We start from the raw sequence: 15852 nt of genomic DNA on the forward strand, positions 1-15852 counted from the left end.
TAAGATATGCTGCTTGGTTGAAAATTTGTGGGATCAATACACTTCATCCTCGAACACCAAAGTACAGCAGAAATCATCGTATATCAACCACCTGAGGTCAGAACGCAGGGTTGGCAGACCGCGCACGTCTCTCTGCTCACCAATCAAAGTGGCCTGTGTTGTCCTAAAGCATCATTGACCATTCAGAGAGACACATGCCTCTAGTATTGACCAATGGCCACCTTACCCACACACACAGTTGACCAATGAGGCGTTGTTGTGTGACTCCATCACGGGGTGTGTCCAGTTTATAAAGATGGTGTGAGGCTGGGGTGCAGCTTGTACTGGTGCGGTGCAGCTGCCGCTGTCAACACCCTTACCCAGGACCTACAAGTCAACTGTAAGGCTTTTATCTATTCAAGTAATCCCTCTTTCGAGTATATGGAGGCAGTAGATAGTGCAGAGAGCAAACAATGTGAAGATTACACCAGTAGACGGTAGCAACTATAAGGTTAAAACGATACCTTAAGATTGCTAAAAAAAAAACTGTGATGTATATATTTTTTTTTTCACATGCGACGCCAAACTGTGTGCGGAGGGAACCAGTATGACAACACTGAGTAACCTGTTCAAACTGAAAACTATAACCACGCATAAGTGATCTTCGATAAGGTCTTCGTGCCAACTTTATGAAGGTGCCACACTAAGGTACCCCTCAGAGACACACTTTTATTTACCTCCGAAATCACATGCATTTAATTTCGCCATTGGGGATGCGGGGCATCCGACATAGCGCGTCAGCAAGACGCTTTCGTTTTTGAGTCTGCTGACTACAGGTATTTTTCCAGATAAATTTTTTTCTTTTCATTCCACACAGGAATAATATGGCACGTGGTCGAGCGTTGAAGCCAACCAGTGCAGACGACCGGGCGCAGTTCGTCTTGATGTGGGTAGAAGGGGTGTCTGCCCGCGACATTGCCGTGGAGACGGGGGCCAGTGTGTCTACTGTGTACAGATGGATAAGACGGTGGCAACGAGACGGCAGCATTAGTACAAGACGCCGTAGATGTGTCTCCAGAATGATAACACAAATAAAGGTTCCAAGGAACACTCGAGCTACCAATTCTCCACTTCCAAACACTTCAATGGACACTTGCCGTAAAACGAACACATATCCAGGTGGCTCTCCAAGGAAGAAAGAGGAATACCTTACACATGCATACACCGCAAATATGTATCAACGCAAGATGAACTACGACCTTCGATATGGTATTGGATATACAGATGCCATTTTAAACTCAAGAAGAAGTACGCCAGTGACTGAAGCCAGAGACTCTCTGCCGGTCGCTCCCTGGGGACCTACGGTGGTTCGGTCCCCTCAATACCTAAACCATCTGAACTACCCACTTGCCTTACAGTGATCACCAATCAATGTGTACATGACTGCGTTGTGAAAACATGATAAAACAACATTGTGAGACCAGTGATATATATATATATATATATATATATATTTTTTTTTTTTTTTTTTTTTTTTTTATACTTTGTCGCTGTCTCCCGCGTTTGCGAGGTAGCGCAAGGAAACAGACGAAAGAAATGGCCCAACCCCCCCCCCCCCCCATACACATGTACATACACACGTCCACACACGCAAATATACATACCTACACAGCTTTCCATGGTTTACCCCAGACGCTTCACATGCCTTGCTTCAATCCACTGACAGCACGTCAACCCCTGTATACCACATGACTCCAATTCACTCTATTTCTTGCCCTCCTTTCACCCTCCTGCATGTTCAGGCCCCGATCACACAAAATCTTTTTCACTCCATCTTTCCACCTCCAATTTGGTCTCCCTCTTCTCCTCGTTCCCTCCACCTCCGACACATATATCCTCTTGGTCAATCTCTCCTCACTCATTCTCTCCATGTGCCCAAACCATTTCAAAACACCCTCTTCTGCTCTCTCAACCACGCTCTTTTTATTTCCACACATCTCTCTTACCCTTACGTTACTTACTCGCTCAAACCACCTCACACCACACATTGTCCTCAAACATCTCATTTCCAGCACATCCATCCTCCTGCGCACATCTCTATCCATAGCCCACGCCTCGCAACCATACAGCATTGTTGGTACCACTATTCCCTCAAACATACCCATTTTTGCTTTCCGAGATAATGTTCTCGACTTCCACACATTTTTCAAGGCTCCCAAAATTTTCGCCCCCTCCCCCACCCTATGATCCACTTCCGCTTCCATGGTTCCATCCGCTGACAGATCCACTCCCAGATATCTAAAACACTTCACTTCCTCCAGTTTTTCTCCATTCAAACTCACCTCCCAATTGACTTGACCCTCACCCCTACTGTACCTAATAACCTTGCTCTTATTCACATTTACTCTCAACTTTCTTCTTCCACACACTTTACCAAACTCAGTCACCAGTTTCTGCAGTTTCTCACATGAATCAGCCACCAGCGCTGTATCATCAGCGAACAACAATTGACTCACTTCCCAAGCTCTCTCATCCCCAACAGACTTCATACTTGCCCCTCTTTCCAGGACTCTTGCATTTACCTCCTTTACAACCCCATCCATAAACAAATTAAACAACCATGGAGACATCACACACCCCTGCCGCAAACCTACATTCACTGAGAACCAATCACTTTCCTCTCTTCCTACACGTACACATGCCTTACATCCTCGATAAAAACTTTTCACTGCTTCTAACAACTTGCCTCCCACACCATATATTCTTAATACCTTCCACAGAGCATCTCTATCAACTCTATCATATGCCTTCTCCAGATCCATAAATGCTACATACAAATCCCTTTGCTTTTCTAAGTATTTCTCACATACATTCTTCAAAGCAAACACCTGATCCACACATCCTCTACCACTTCTGAAACCGCACTGCTCTTCCCCAATCTGATGCTCTGTACATGCCTTCACTCTCTCAATCAATACCCTCCCATATAATTTACCAGGAATACTCAACAAACTTATACCTCTGTAATTTGAGCACTCACTCTTATCCCCTTTGCCTTTGTACAATGGCACTATGCACGCATTCCGCCAATCCTCAGGCACCTCACCATGAGTCATACATACATTAAATAACCTTACCAACCAGTCAACAATACAGTCACCCCCTTTCTTAATAAATTCCACTGCAATACCATCCAAACCTGCTGCCTTGCCGGCTTTCATCTTCCGCAAAGCTTTTACTACCTCTTCTCTGTTTACCAAATCATTTTCCCTAACCCTCTCACTTTGCACACCACCTCGACCAAAACACCCTATATCTGCCACTCTGTCATCAGACACATTCAACAAACCTTCAAAATACTCATTCCATCTCCTTCTCACATCACCGCTACTTGTTATCACCTCCCCATTTACGCCCTTCACTGAAGTTCCCATTTGCTCCCTTGTCTTACGCACCCTATTTACCTCCTTCCAGAACATCTTTTTATTCTCCCTAAAATTTACTGATAGTCTCTCACCCCAACTCTCATTTGCCCTTTTTTTCACCTCTTGCACCTTTCTCTTGACCTCCTGTCTCTTTCTTTTATACTTCTCCCACTCAATTGCATTTTTTCCCTGCAAAAATCGTCCAAATGCCTCTCTCTTCTCTTTCACTAATACTCTTACTTCTTCATCCCACCACACACTACCCTTTCTAAACAGCCCACCTCCCACTCTTCTCATGCCACAAGCATCTTTTGCGCAATCCATCACTGATTCCCTAAATACATCCCATTCCTCCCCGACTCCCCTTACTTCCATTGTTCTCACCTTTTTCCATTCTGTACACAGTCTCTCCTGGTACTTCCCCACACAGGTCTCCTTCCCAAGCTCACTTACTCTCACCACCTTCTTCACCCCAACATTCACTCCTCTTTTCTGAAAACCCATACTAATCTTCACCTTAGCCTCCACAAGATAATGATCAGACATCCCTCCAGTTGCACCTCTCAGCACATTAACATCCAAAAGTCTCTCTTTCGCACGCCTGTCAATTAACACGTAATCCAATAACGCTCTCTGGCCATCTCTCCTACTTACATAAGTATACTTATGTATATCTCGCTTTTTAAACCAGGTATTCCCAATCATCAGTCCTTTTTCAGCACATAAATCTACAAGCTCTTCACCATTTCCATTTACAACACTGAACACCCCATGCATACCAATTATTCCCTCAACTGCCACATTACTCACCTTTGCATTCAAATCACCCATCACTATAACCCGGTCTCGTGCATCAAAACCGCTAACACACTCATTTAGCTGCTCCCAAAACACTTGCCTCTCATGATCTTTCTTCTCATGCCCAGGTGCATATGCACCAATAATCACCCACCTCTCTCCATCAACTTTCAATTTTACCCATATTAATCGAGAATTTACTTTCTTACATTCTATCACATACTCCCACAACTCCTGTTTCAGGAGTATTGCTACTCCTTCCCTTGCTCTTGTCCTCTCACTAACCCCTGACTTCACTCCCCAGACATTTCCAAACCACTCTTCCCCTTTACCCTTGAGCTTCGTTTCACTCAGAGCCAAAACATCCAGGTTCCTTTCCTCAAACATACTACCTATCTCTCCTTTTTTCACATCTTGGTTACATCCACACACATTTAGGCACCCCACTCTGAGCCTTCGAGGAGGATGATCACTCCCCGCGTGACTCCTTCTTCTGTTTCCCATTTTAGAAAGTTAATACAAGGAGGGGAGGATTTCCGGCCCCCCGCTCCCGTCCCCTCTAGTCGCTTTCTACGACACGCGAGGAATACGTGGGAAGTATTCTTTCACCCCTATCCCCAGGGATAATATACATATATATATACATATACACACACACACACACACACACACATATGCACATACACACACACACACACACATACATATATATACATATGAAAAATGTAAGAACAATTTAGAAACAAACTTTTAGCTTGAAATGAATGAAAAAAAAAAAAAATGAATGAATGTCACATAATGGTTCAACCTCTGGCTATGGAAAAGGAAATGTACAATTTATTCACACAAACGTCAATAGCAGTTCTCATCAATTTCACCACTGTGTCAATAAGCTTCAATGTCTAAGCTACATTTTTCTCCAACTTCACTATTTTCTTGTCAAAAACACCATGCATGAAAACTATCACTCCATTAACACAACTATAAACATTTACTTCCCCTTTAAAAGTTCTGGGGAAGTCTGTCTCGATACACTGCGGCGGGGCGACGCGATGCTGACACAATCACTGTCACAATATCACTTCTGCCTCCTCAAGTCAATCTCTCAGCCACAGTGCAGGCCTTCATCGTCGAAATCGGTCTTCTTCCTCATTTGCCGAACCCGTCCTCCAGCGCGCTCTCCACCCAGCACCTCGTCCACGTCCTTCCACAACCCTTAACAGGAAATATCACAGCCACGTTGGTCCTTCGATGGCTTCGTGGCTTGAAGCATTTCCAACAACACTCTCATCATCGGCAACCTTCTCCACTCCTCCCGCCACGTGAGAGGCCGACGTACTCTTTCATCTGTAGTGGTGAGAGTCTCGTCTTCCCGTCTCATGTGAGATGTCTTCACGATGGCTGCTGTGTGTTGTGGTACGGTTGTGGTATGGTTGTGAACACACACACACACACACACACACTACACATTCCTCCACAGTGAGGAATATATATATATATATATATATATATATATATATATATATATATATATATATATATATATATATATATATATATATATATATATATATATATATATATATATATATATATATATATATATATATATATATATATATATATATACTAAGTTGCATAAATTGACAATCAACTGTTGATTAGTCATTATACATATGCCATGAAAAAAATGAATACGAAATAGAAGAAATACTATACAGAGGACATTGCACCAGCTGAAGAACACAGAACCTGAAGCTGGCAGCTGTAAAGCTAACAATTGAGTCTCATTTTGGATGTGCTCTAGATGTTTCAAAGCTTAATAAACGCAACGATAATTCAGATCTTTGTGTCTTGCTTATCAAACAGTACGGGACAAATCTTACATGTTTGACCCAATTACTTTAATAGTTAATCATTTGATAATTCATGAATAGATAGTTATACATTACATAGCTCAATGGCTTCCATACATATTTCTTTCAAAGTAGGAACAGAAGTACGCCATGTTTAAGACGATTGTATATTAGCATATTGATAAACGTCTTATATGCGACATGTCTTCGTATCCTCACGTCTGAAAGTATGGGACCTGAACGCAAAGTGCCAATGACACCACTTCAGGAGATCTGTTCTACTTTTGCATGAAATTCTAACGTTCGTACAGACACGATTATCATAAGTAAATATCTATGAACTCTCACCTCTTTACTGATGCAACGAGAAAAGGTATGCCGAAGATGATTTGTTGGTCCACACACACACACACTCACATATGTATATATATTACATGACATGATCGTGTGATGACTATCCAGCTGAATTTAGCCCACGTTCTGATGCATATTGCCTCCTAGGAGTGGCCAAGCATCATTTGCCATAATGTGAAGATAAACTGTGACATCAATCGGTACTTCTGATCACCTTTATTCACAGAATTGTAATAGATACGAGAAGGTACATGGGACTCGCGTCTTTCGATCTAAGCAAAAAGATGCCTTTGCTTTACTTTTACTATATCTTATCTGGGCTTATATCGCTGTAGTATCTTTCTATACTAATAGGTTCCATATAGATGTGTTGGGAAGCGAGTTTCCGAGTTTCACAATATTGGCTAAGAACCATAATGAAGAGAAGAATTTTCTTGTAAGCAGTTACTAGATTCTGTTTCTATAAGATCTGTGTCTCCAGACGACAGTCGTGCGGAAGATGACGTTGGTGGTTGTGAAGGCACTGCTGTTGACCCTGACTGTGTCTGTCATCCTGGCTGTGGCCCACCTGCCTCTCCCTCAGGGTAAGTCCACAGTTGTGGTCACACTGCATCATAGAATGGCCGATAGAACGGATGCTATCCAGTATAATCAGGTGGTCTGGGTGTTGTTATCTACCACTTGCATTCATTTTACTGTTGAGTCTTTCCCTCGTCTTGATATTTCTAGAATTTTTTGAACTTATATCTTAAACCTTACTAGCTACTCTTTAGCAGGTGCTTGTCTCATGAAAGTAGGCTAAGGAAGTATCATTGATAACGCTTGATATATTGTTTACAATATTTTTAATGTCAGATGTCGTGAATTCTGGTTTAAGGCTGTTCATTTTGTTCTAATCTCACAAGACAGAATGAGCTGTTGTCTGAGATCATATTAGCGTGCGCAATGCTTTATTTTTCTAAGTAAAATACACCAGTTATAAACTGTAATGGTTTGACCTCTTGTTGTCAGGTGAGCGTGAAACATTGATGCTCGGTGGCGGAGCGGTGGGTGCGGTGCTGGCCAGAGTGTGGCGGTATCATTGCTCCCTCATCCTCTTCACAGACGGCACCACCTCGGCCACCGCTGTCTTCACGGTACGTCAACACTGCCTCATAAATGAGCTGAAGTAGTGTTCACGGCACGTCAACACTGCTTGTGATCGTTTATATTACGATGTGCACTGTCTCATATCACCTGCCATATAGTTACCTCTCAACAACAATCTACACATGATTGCCTTGGTCATATTTTCGTATTGATTCAGGAGCTGGGGTGGCTGCAGGCACCTGGAGGCAATGCGTTGTTCGAAGTGGCCCCTTGGAGTGAAAATCTCAACCTGACGAAGGAACACTTGTCGCAGATGATTGCCATGGCTCGGCGGGTATGTCAGAAAGCTACGTGGTAGTGTAAGTTCATTACATTACTGACGATACAAGTAATGTAGTGTTAGCATTCCCTGGAACGTAGGTTGTTTACAGTGTTAGTGAGACCACTAGATCACTAACACTACATGTGAAGTAGGTAGCTCACTAGCAATCTCAACGAGTGCAAGCAGTTCACACTATTAGTGAGGGCAAATTCTATTGCTATACTAGCGAGGGAAGGCCACAGAACGGGGCACATCACATTAACAGCAATGTGTCATCGTCAACAGCTGCGGCAGGTGTCGTGGTGCGCGACGGTGGTGGTAGTGAGCGACGACCCAGCCTTCCTGGCTGCTTTGGCCAAGTGGTCCCTCAAGGGCCGCCTCCTGACGTGGTCCCACAAACTCCTGGTCGTCACCCGCCGGCCCCTTCAGGACGTGCTACACCTACACACTTCCTTTTCTATGATGAATGCCATGTTGATCATCATAGAGGCAGCCGGGGCTTTCCACAGGTAATGATGAACAGTCATTTGCCGATGGTAGATGTTATAAGCAGACAAGTGTAAGGAATTACAATTCCTCATTACTGATATTTCGTCTGTTTGCAGGTGTAAGATATACTCGCACCTTCCCTATAATCCGTCGGAGGACCACGTGGACCGTGTTGCCTCCTGGTCGAACATCAGTGGCCTCACACTGGCCACCCACCTCCCGCTCTTCCCTGAGAAATTCTTAAAGTATGTGAGATGGTGATTCTCTTACGAAACTTAAAAACTATTACCGGGTGAATAAGACTTTTAATTTTCTCTTTTAATGTTGTTACGATGAGTATCAATTCACGTTATCGACGATAATGTGACTGATTTATCAATGTATCAATATAATGGTAACCGGTCCTTCACAATACATCTACGGAGCATAAGTCTAAGTGTAACTCATTCTTGAATAATTATGTTGATATTTCTTTAAGGATTTTCACTTCTGGTATTCATACCTATATACACAAGCACACAGGCACATACAGACAATTACAATTACAATTACAACTGGTTTTGACCAGTGTAATAGATCAAGTTTTTGCTAAAAATGGTTTATGCTCTACTTAGCCAGGTTTGCATACAAGCCAACACTGAAAGTGACCGCTGCCGAGTTCCCCCCACACGTCATAAAGGACCCCACCTGGAGACCAGGACAGCCAGAGTCCTTTGCAGGACCACTCGCCAACGTCCTGGACCTGCTAGCCCAGAGCTGTAATTTTTCGTAAGTTGTTATGTCCTTTTAGTGTGTTATTGGTGAGGGTTTTTCAGTTGGGATGCCCTTACTAACCCATCATTACTTTATTTTCAAGATAACTCTCTTTCTCGGGCAAGCATCAATTATAACTCTCTATAGGTCTGTCCAAAACTGGACACTTGATAGATATAAGACTAAGTAGTTGATAGTGATCAAATGTTAGCCTTTGGTGATAGCTGTAGAGTGTTACCACAACATTTGTTCAAGAAAGAAGGGGGTCCACGTACTCTCCATTAAGGAAGGTTTGCTTCATATCCATAGTCAGTTAAGGCTTGCCCATTAACGACAACCTGTAGGGTGTGATTTCCTATATAGTTACATAACTTGTCTGCCAGACATTTGACCAGATTCCAAGTCGTAAAAGCTTGGATATAAGATTCTTGTGTAGTGCTCTGGCGAAGTTATAAAAATGTTAGGGATATTAATACTTTCATGGTATAGCTTTTTTTCCCTTCACGTGGATATCAGCTGGTGTTGGAAGTAAGTTTTGCTGAATCTCTTCCATGTTCTGTTTTCGATTTCTAACTTTCTCTACCGCCTCATTATTTTCCTTGGTGTTCCATTTTTGTCAGAGCTGGTAAGTAAAACCTGTCAGAGGTGGTGTTTATCAGCATTTATCCTACCAGGTACACATTCGTGCGGCCGCCGGACGGAACTTGGGGAACAAAGAGGGGAAATGGGAACTGGTCCGGTATGGTGGGAATGGTGCACAGGAAGGTTAGTGGAGCGAACTGAGTAGTTAGTTCCTGGGGCCCCACGTTCACACATGATAACCCTTTCTGAGCATCAAGGGTGAGTTAGTGGTTCTACAAGTCTAGGGAATCGAAAACCTGAACGTTATTCTTTTCTTTCTTCTTAAGGACTAAGAAAAGAGCTGCTGATCTTTTCATATCTTATGATCAGGACCTGATTATGAGAGGAATAGTCCTTATCCAGTGTGAAAACCGCGGGTACGTCTCTCTACCCAGTCCCCGAGATGGTAATTCATCTTTCGGCACATCTGAGACCCACTTCTTACTCACATACACACACACACACACACACACACACACACACACACACACACACACACACACACAACCGACTTAGTTTCCCACTAGTGCAAGCGTCTACCATAGAAGAGGCTCTGAACGTTTCTGCCCTGGATAACTACTTCATATGGTTGTTGAAGTCACCTGCGGCAGGAACGTGTGATTACTATTTTTGAATATATTTGTTTGTTAACTAGATTAAGATACTGATTTTACCCCACCCCACATTTCAACGTTACACATGTACTTAACTTCGTCTTAGGTATACACACATATATATACACACTCTCAGGCAGCCATACATCAACCAGCCTCAAAAGTAGGTTGGATTGTCAGGTGTGCGTGTGTATGTGTGTTGTGTGTGTGTGTGTGTGTGTGTGTGTGTGTGTGTGTGTGTGTGTGTGTGTGTGTGTGTGTGTGGTAGCTTGTTTGCACAGTACTATAACTTTAATTGTAATAAGAATAATGAAAGTAATGATAATGAGAATGATAATACAACTAAACCGGTTCTGTATATTTTTGTCTTGGATAACTACTTGATGTATTCGTTGAAATCACTAGCGTTTAAAAAAGGGGAGAGTAATTACTATTTGTAAGTACTATTTGTTTGTCATGGGAATAAAATGATGCTGATGTAAAGTGATCTCTTGACCTGGCACATGTACTCTATCATCCTGTAAATGGTAATCACACACCGGATAAGGCGTCCACCTTTAGAGGCTGGTCGATAAATGGGTAGCTGGAGTAAGCTGAGGCGTGTATACTGTATGCATGTACACACCTAAAGTGGAGACAGAATATATATAAAAGGTTAAGAGAAGGGAAAAAACAAGTCCTTTCTCACCGTAAAGAAGCAATTCGTAATCACAAATAATAATCATTCCCCCCCCCCCCCACCTTTTTTAACGCTGGTGATTTCAACGAACGTGTCAAGTAGTTATCCAAAGCAAAAATGTACAGAACCGCTTCTGTAGTAGATGTTTACGGTGCTCAGAAGTGACTTAATTCGGCTTTTTCAGTCAAGCGGGGAAGTGGTTGTTATTTGGTAGTGTTGTATATTTCCCAAATTTAATATAAATGGTAAGTAAATGCTCCATATTTTGTAAATTTCGTATGTATATTTTGCAGAAACACAAGCGTATTTTGATATGGTATATCATTACTGAGGCTACGTGCAGCAGATTGTGTTGCGTGTATGTAGTCAATGTGCTATGCATACTAACGCTGTGGATAACTAATTGATAAATGCATTGAAATCACCAAGCACCAGTTGTGCATATGTGTGTGTGTGTGTATTGATGTATGTGTGTCTGTGCAGCTGTCTGTTTATAGGTACACTCAAGCGCCTGCACGGGGAGTAATAACTATTTCACAATGTAAAAGAAAGGAGGATCGTATCTAGGAGGCGACGAGTAATGATCATTTCCATTATAGCCACCATATCCAGGATCACCTTACGGATGTGAAAGAGTTTGATCTTCAGTGAGAACATTTGACATATTCATCATCTATACCTTTTCTTTGAGAAATGCCTCTTCGATTTCTAAGTCACCGTAACCATTCGACATATTTTGTTCTATCACATGTCAATCTTGGTACTAATCTTACTGTACGTATATATATAATCACCACGAAACCAGGTTCCTAAATGCTCGTACTCACACATCTCACTCGGGTGGACACAGGAGGTGGACCTCGGCCTTGGGCCCTTCGGAGTCAGCGCTACCCGCGCCGAGGTGGTGGACTACGTATGGGCCATTATATCAGACTCCCTCAGGATCATGGCCAGTCGAGGGATCCCGGAGGTGGATCCATGGTCCTTCCTGGTGCCCCTGAGACCATTGGTGTGGGGGTTTGTCCTGGTGGCGCTGACGGTGGTGCTGGCTATCCTGCTCCTCATGGCCGTATATTCACCTAGTGAAATTCGCAGTCGAGGCCAGAGGGCTTGGGAGGATCTCTTCCTGTATATTCGCGTCACGTTACGTCAAGGTGAGTCAGACTGAAGAGAGAACGTGTAATGTAAAGTTCATAAAATTGTTTAAGTTGCTTGTAGAAAAATTTTGGGTCTTTTAGAAGAGAGAATTATAATCCAATCCATGATTTTGATGCCATTTAATCTAAACATGACTATTTTTCCTTTCTTCTTTGCTTTATGTGTTCTAGACGCTCTGTTCCAGAATTACGGCTCAGTTCTATGTACTTGCTTTTACAAAAGTACTGTTTTCTGTATTAGAGTGAACTTTGTGACTGAAGATGAGAAAGTACGAATGTAGTTCCGTATATATTATGAATTTGAAAGACGGCGAGTTCATATGTAGAATTTCTCGTAGGAGATAACAGCTGGGGTCTCCATCCTATAACATGATTCCTGTCGATGATGTCCATATATATATATATATATATATATATATATATATATATATATATATATATATATATATATATATATATATATATATGTATATGTATATTCAATAATGAAAGTGAAACTGGCAATGTTGACTTTGAGGAAAGGCACGAACCTGTAGACTTTGCAGATATGCCGCTGCCCGTCGAGCAAAGTTGGGAGCGACTGATGCTGGGAGGATGGATGATCATGACGATTGTGCTCACTCGCAGCTACGCTGGAGCCCTCATGTCTATGCTGGCCATCAGGAACATCGCCCAGCCCTTTCAGACCCTCAGAGACGTCCTGGATGATCCATCCATAACCATGGTCTGGCAAGCAAATACAGTATACTTACAATTCATGTGGGTGAGTCTTGTCGTATATTTGGGTGAATTAACTGTAGGATGTTTTATCTTCTCTGAGAGAATATCATCTCTCTATTGAGTCTCACTGGTTCACCCCAGCGGCTGAATGGGCAAGATGTCCATCAAAAGTAGATAATGCAGTCTACTGCAAACGACATAAACGGCTTCGGTATTGTCACAATATTGCACTACTACATTTTAGCTTTACTGTTATTTAGACATTTGTTCGGCTACACACAAGCACACAAGGGTGACGACTGACTCAGACCCTCTTTATAGAAAGTCTACCATAACTAAGAACAAGAAAAATAGAGATGTAAGCTTACTCCTACCTCACATTGCAACAAACTATACTCACGTATTCCTCTCGTCAACAAGCACCACACTGGCAAACAAATACACCAGAATCACTCAGCAAGTCTTAAACAACAGCCCTTTCAATGCGGTCTTAAGCTCTGCTCGACCACACATTCACCTATCTGAAACTACACTCCCTAGACATGATCGAGTTATTCTTTCTCGTCTGCATTTTAGACACCAAACAATACTCCAATATTACAAGCACCGATTTAACATATAGCAGAATCTCTCGTATACAAGATGCAACTTCCACTTTGAAGATACTGAACACTTACTTGTTGATCTGTAGTCTTGGCCTGTGGATGTATCCAGCCTCCTGAGCGCTGCGAAAGCCCAGTACAATAGAATTTAAGGGCAAGAAGGTAAAAAAGTATGCATATATTCTAGAAATCATTGGTTTGTATCTTAACAGTAGAAATTATCATTTGCCAAAGCATTATTCAGTCAGTCACACATTCAAAGTTTTGCAGGCTGCGAAATCTGGGATATTTCGTGATATACTGGACACGGAGAAGGATGGTCGTCTCATGTACGTGACGACCACGGAGTACCTGGGTGTGATGGAGACACTGCTGACCAAAGGCCGTCACGTCCTGATGATGGAGGACCTCACCCGCAGAGTCCTCATGGCTGATTACTTCACACTTACAGGTTCGCTGGCCAAATGTCCGTGTTCTAGATACTGTTTAAGCAGCAGCCATAGTTTCTATGTCCTGTATCGGGGCAGAAGAAGGGATCATGTTGGTTACATATCATACCGTAGCTATACATCTCCTTAAAGCATCAACAAATATTCCCTAATGCAAAAGCTTTTTTCTTAATCACTAAATGAGTAGAACAAAGCAGAAAACAAAGGACTTTTAACTGAACTTAGTGACTTACAATTGCCTAGTGTTAGTAACGTTTGGGAGAAAATTCAGTGAACCAAAGGTCAATTTGGAGACGACATCGGATAAACCAGTGACGAAAGAATAAAAGAGTATATGTAATTTGCAAGGTTCCAAGACCGTATATTGACTGGAAATCAGGCTGAATCCCACATAAAGTACACCCGTAAGTGTGCAGAACTTATAGCAGTCATGCCAATCTAATAACCCAAGGAAGTTCCTGACGATAGTTAACTGAATAGTGAAAGTAGACCTTTAAAACTGTGGCTGTGTGTGTGTGTGTGTGTGTGTGTGTGTGTGTGTGTGTGTGTGTGTCTGTGTGTGTGTGTGTGTGTGAGTGTACACTTCTCTTTGGACAGCCTTACATCCTAGGATTTGCAAATTCTAGTTAATTTGTAATAACAGCTCCAATGATACTATCTGTAAGTGAAACTAAGACAATATCCATTATCCTGACAGGCCAGTGTGACTTCTACATGTCCAGGGAGAGGTTCTTGTATATCTACTTGAGCATGATCGGCCAGAAGGACCATCCTCTCGTCCCCGTCTTAAGTAAGAGGTAATCATACGTCGTCAGAGTCCTGTTGTGGCCACAGGTTGGCATCCTGCCTTCAGCGATGGAATTTATCATCCTGATTTTGTCATTGTTTTTGTGTGAAAGTCTTCTTTAATTCTAGCGTTACATTCTGTGTTGTATGTTACACAGTGTAACTACGTCCTACAGATCAAAGATGGTGTCTGAGGCTGGCCTGTATAACTATTGGATGAAACATTTGTCTTCCAATTCATCACGATGCCTCCGTTCGCCAAGCCAGATCACCATCAGATCAGCCCTCTCTTTTATGAATATCTGGGTATCGTACTCGTGTGACATTAAGCAGATCTCAGAATATTGGTCATGAAACATTTCTGTCTTTATTGAAATATAGCAGACGGCAAGACCACCTGCCTGACGGAGACGACCTCGTTCTTTTCAGGGAATGTTTGTGGTGCTCGCTGGCGGCCACACTATCGCTCTGATTGCCTTCTGTCTTGAGCTTCTTTCCAATCGTCTTCTACAGTCCACTAGGTCTTCACTTTGTGGCCTTGTAGGCGACTGATCGCTCTAAAGTTATCATATATGTCTGTAAAACCTACACACCTAGGTTTATCATTTCTGTATCCCTGAAAATGTAAATACTCACAAAAGCACTCAGATCTTCTTGTTTCATTTTCCATATGGCTTTTAGCATATATATATATATATATATATATATATATATATATATATATATATATATATATATATATATATATATATATATATATGAAATATTACCTACATTTCTATGCTTCTTACTGCAGTGCAGGAGCCTCATAAAAGTTGCATTAATGTGATATATAGTTATAGAATGATAGTATCATATACATATAATTTGTACAGTGCGTGGAGAGAGTTCTACATTCGCATGTGATGACCTCTCTGTACTGTTCGTGGAGGGAGTTTAACACTCGTGGGGCCCCATCTCTGAAACATTCTATACTATCATGTGTGTATTTATGTATGCTTGCACGATTGTCTCTGAGAGCTTGATATATAACAAAAAGAATGATTGTAAATCCCCCGCTCCCCCCAAGCGACGACCGCATAACCCCCTTGTATACCATGAATCACATGTGTGAAGTCAGAACGCAAGGCAGTGCGGGGTGCGCATCCTGCTGCAAACC

General features: G+C 42.2%; 1 protein-coding gene across 1 annotated transcript; it reads left to right on the plus strand.

Moving 5' to 3' along the window:
* The first annotated feature begins 863 nt into the window (after window positions 1-863).
* Window positions 864-15336, plus strand: LOC139760940 (glutamate receptor 4-like). Its single transcript, XM_071684727.1, has 14 exons — window positions 864-1343; window positions 6894-6996; window positions 7424-7548; window positions 7719-7835; window positions 8109-8332; window positions 8429-8557; window positions 8931-9080; window positions 9740-9830; window positions 11830-12133; window positions 12682-12899; window positions 13729-13909; window positions 14605-14704; window positions 14870-14999; window positions 15123-15336. The coding sequence occupies exons 1-14, from the start codon at window positions 864-866 to the stop codon at window positions 15243-15245; spliced, it is 2475 nt and encodes an 824-aa protein (XP_071540828.1). The 3' UTR covers window positions 15246-15336.
* The last annotated feature ends 516 nt before the right edge of the window (window positions 15337-15852 follow it).

The sequence above is a fragment of the Panulirus ornatus genome, chromosome 38 (assembly GCF_036320965.1).
Source record: "Panulirus ornatus isolate Po-2019 chromosome 38, ASM3632096v1, whole genome shotgun sequence".
Classification (NCBI taxonomy): domain Eukaryota; kingdom Metazoa; phylum Arthropoda; class Malacostraca; order Decapoda; family Palinuridae; genus Panulirus; species Panulirus ornatus.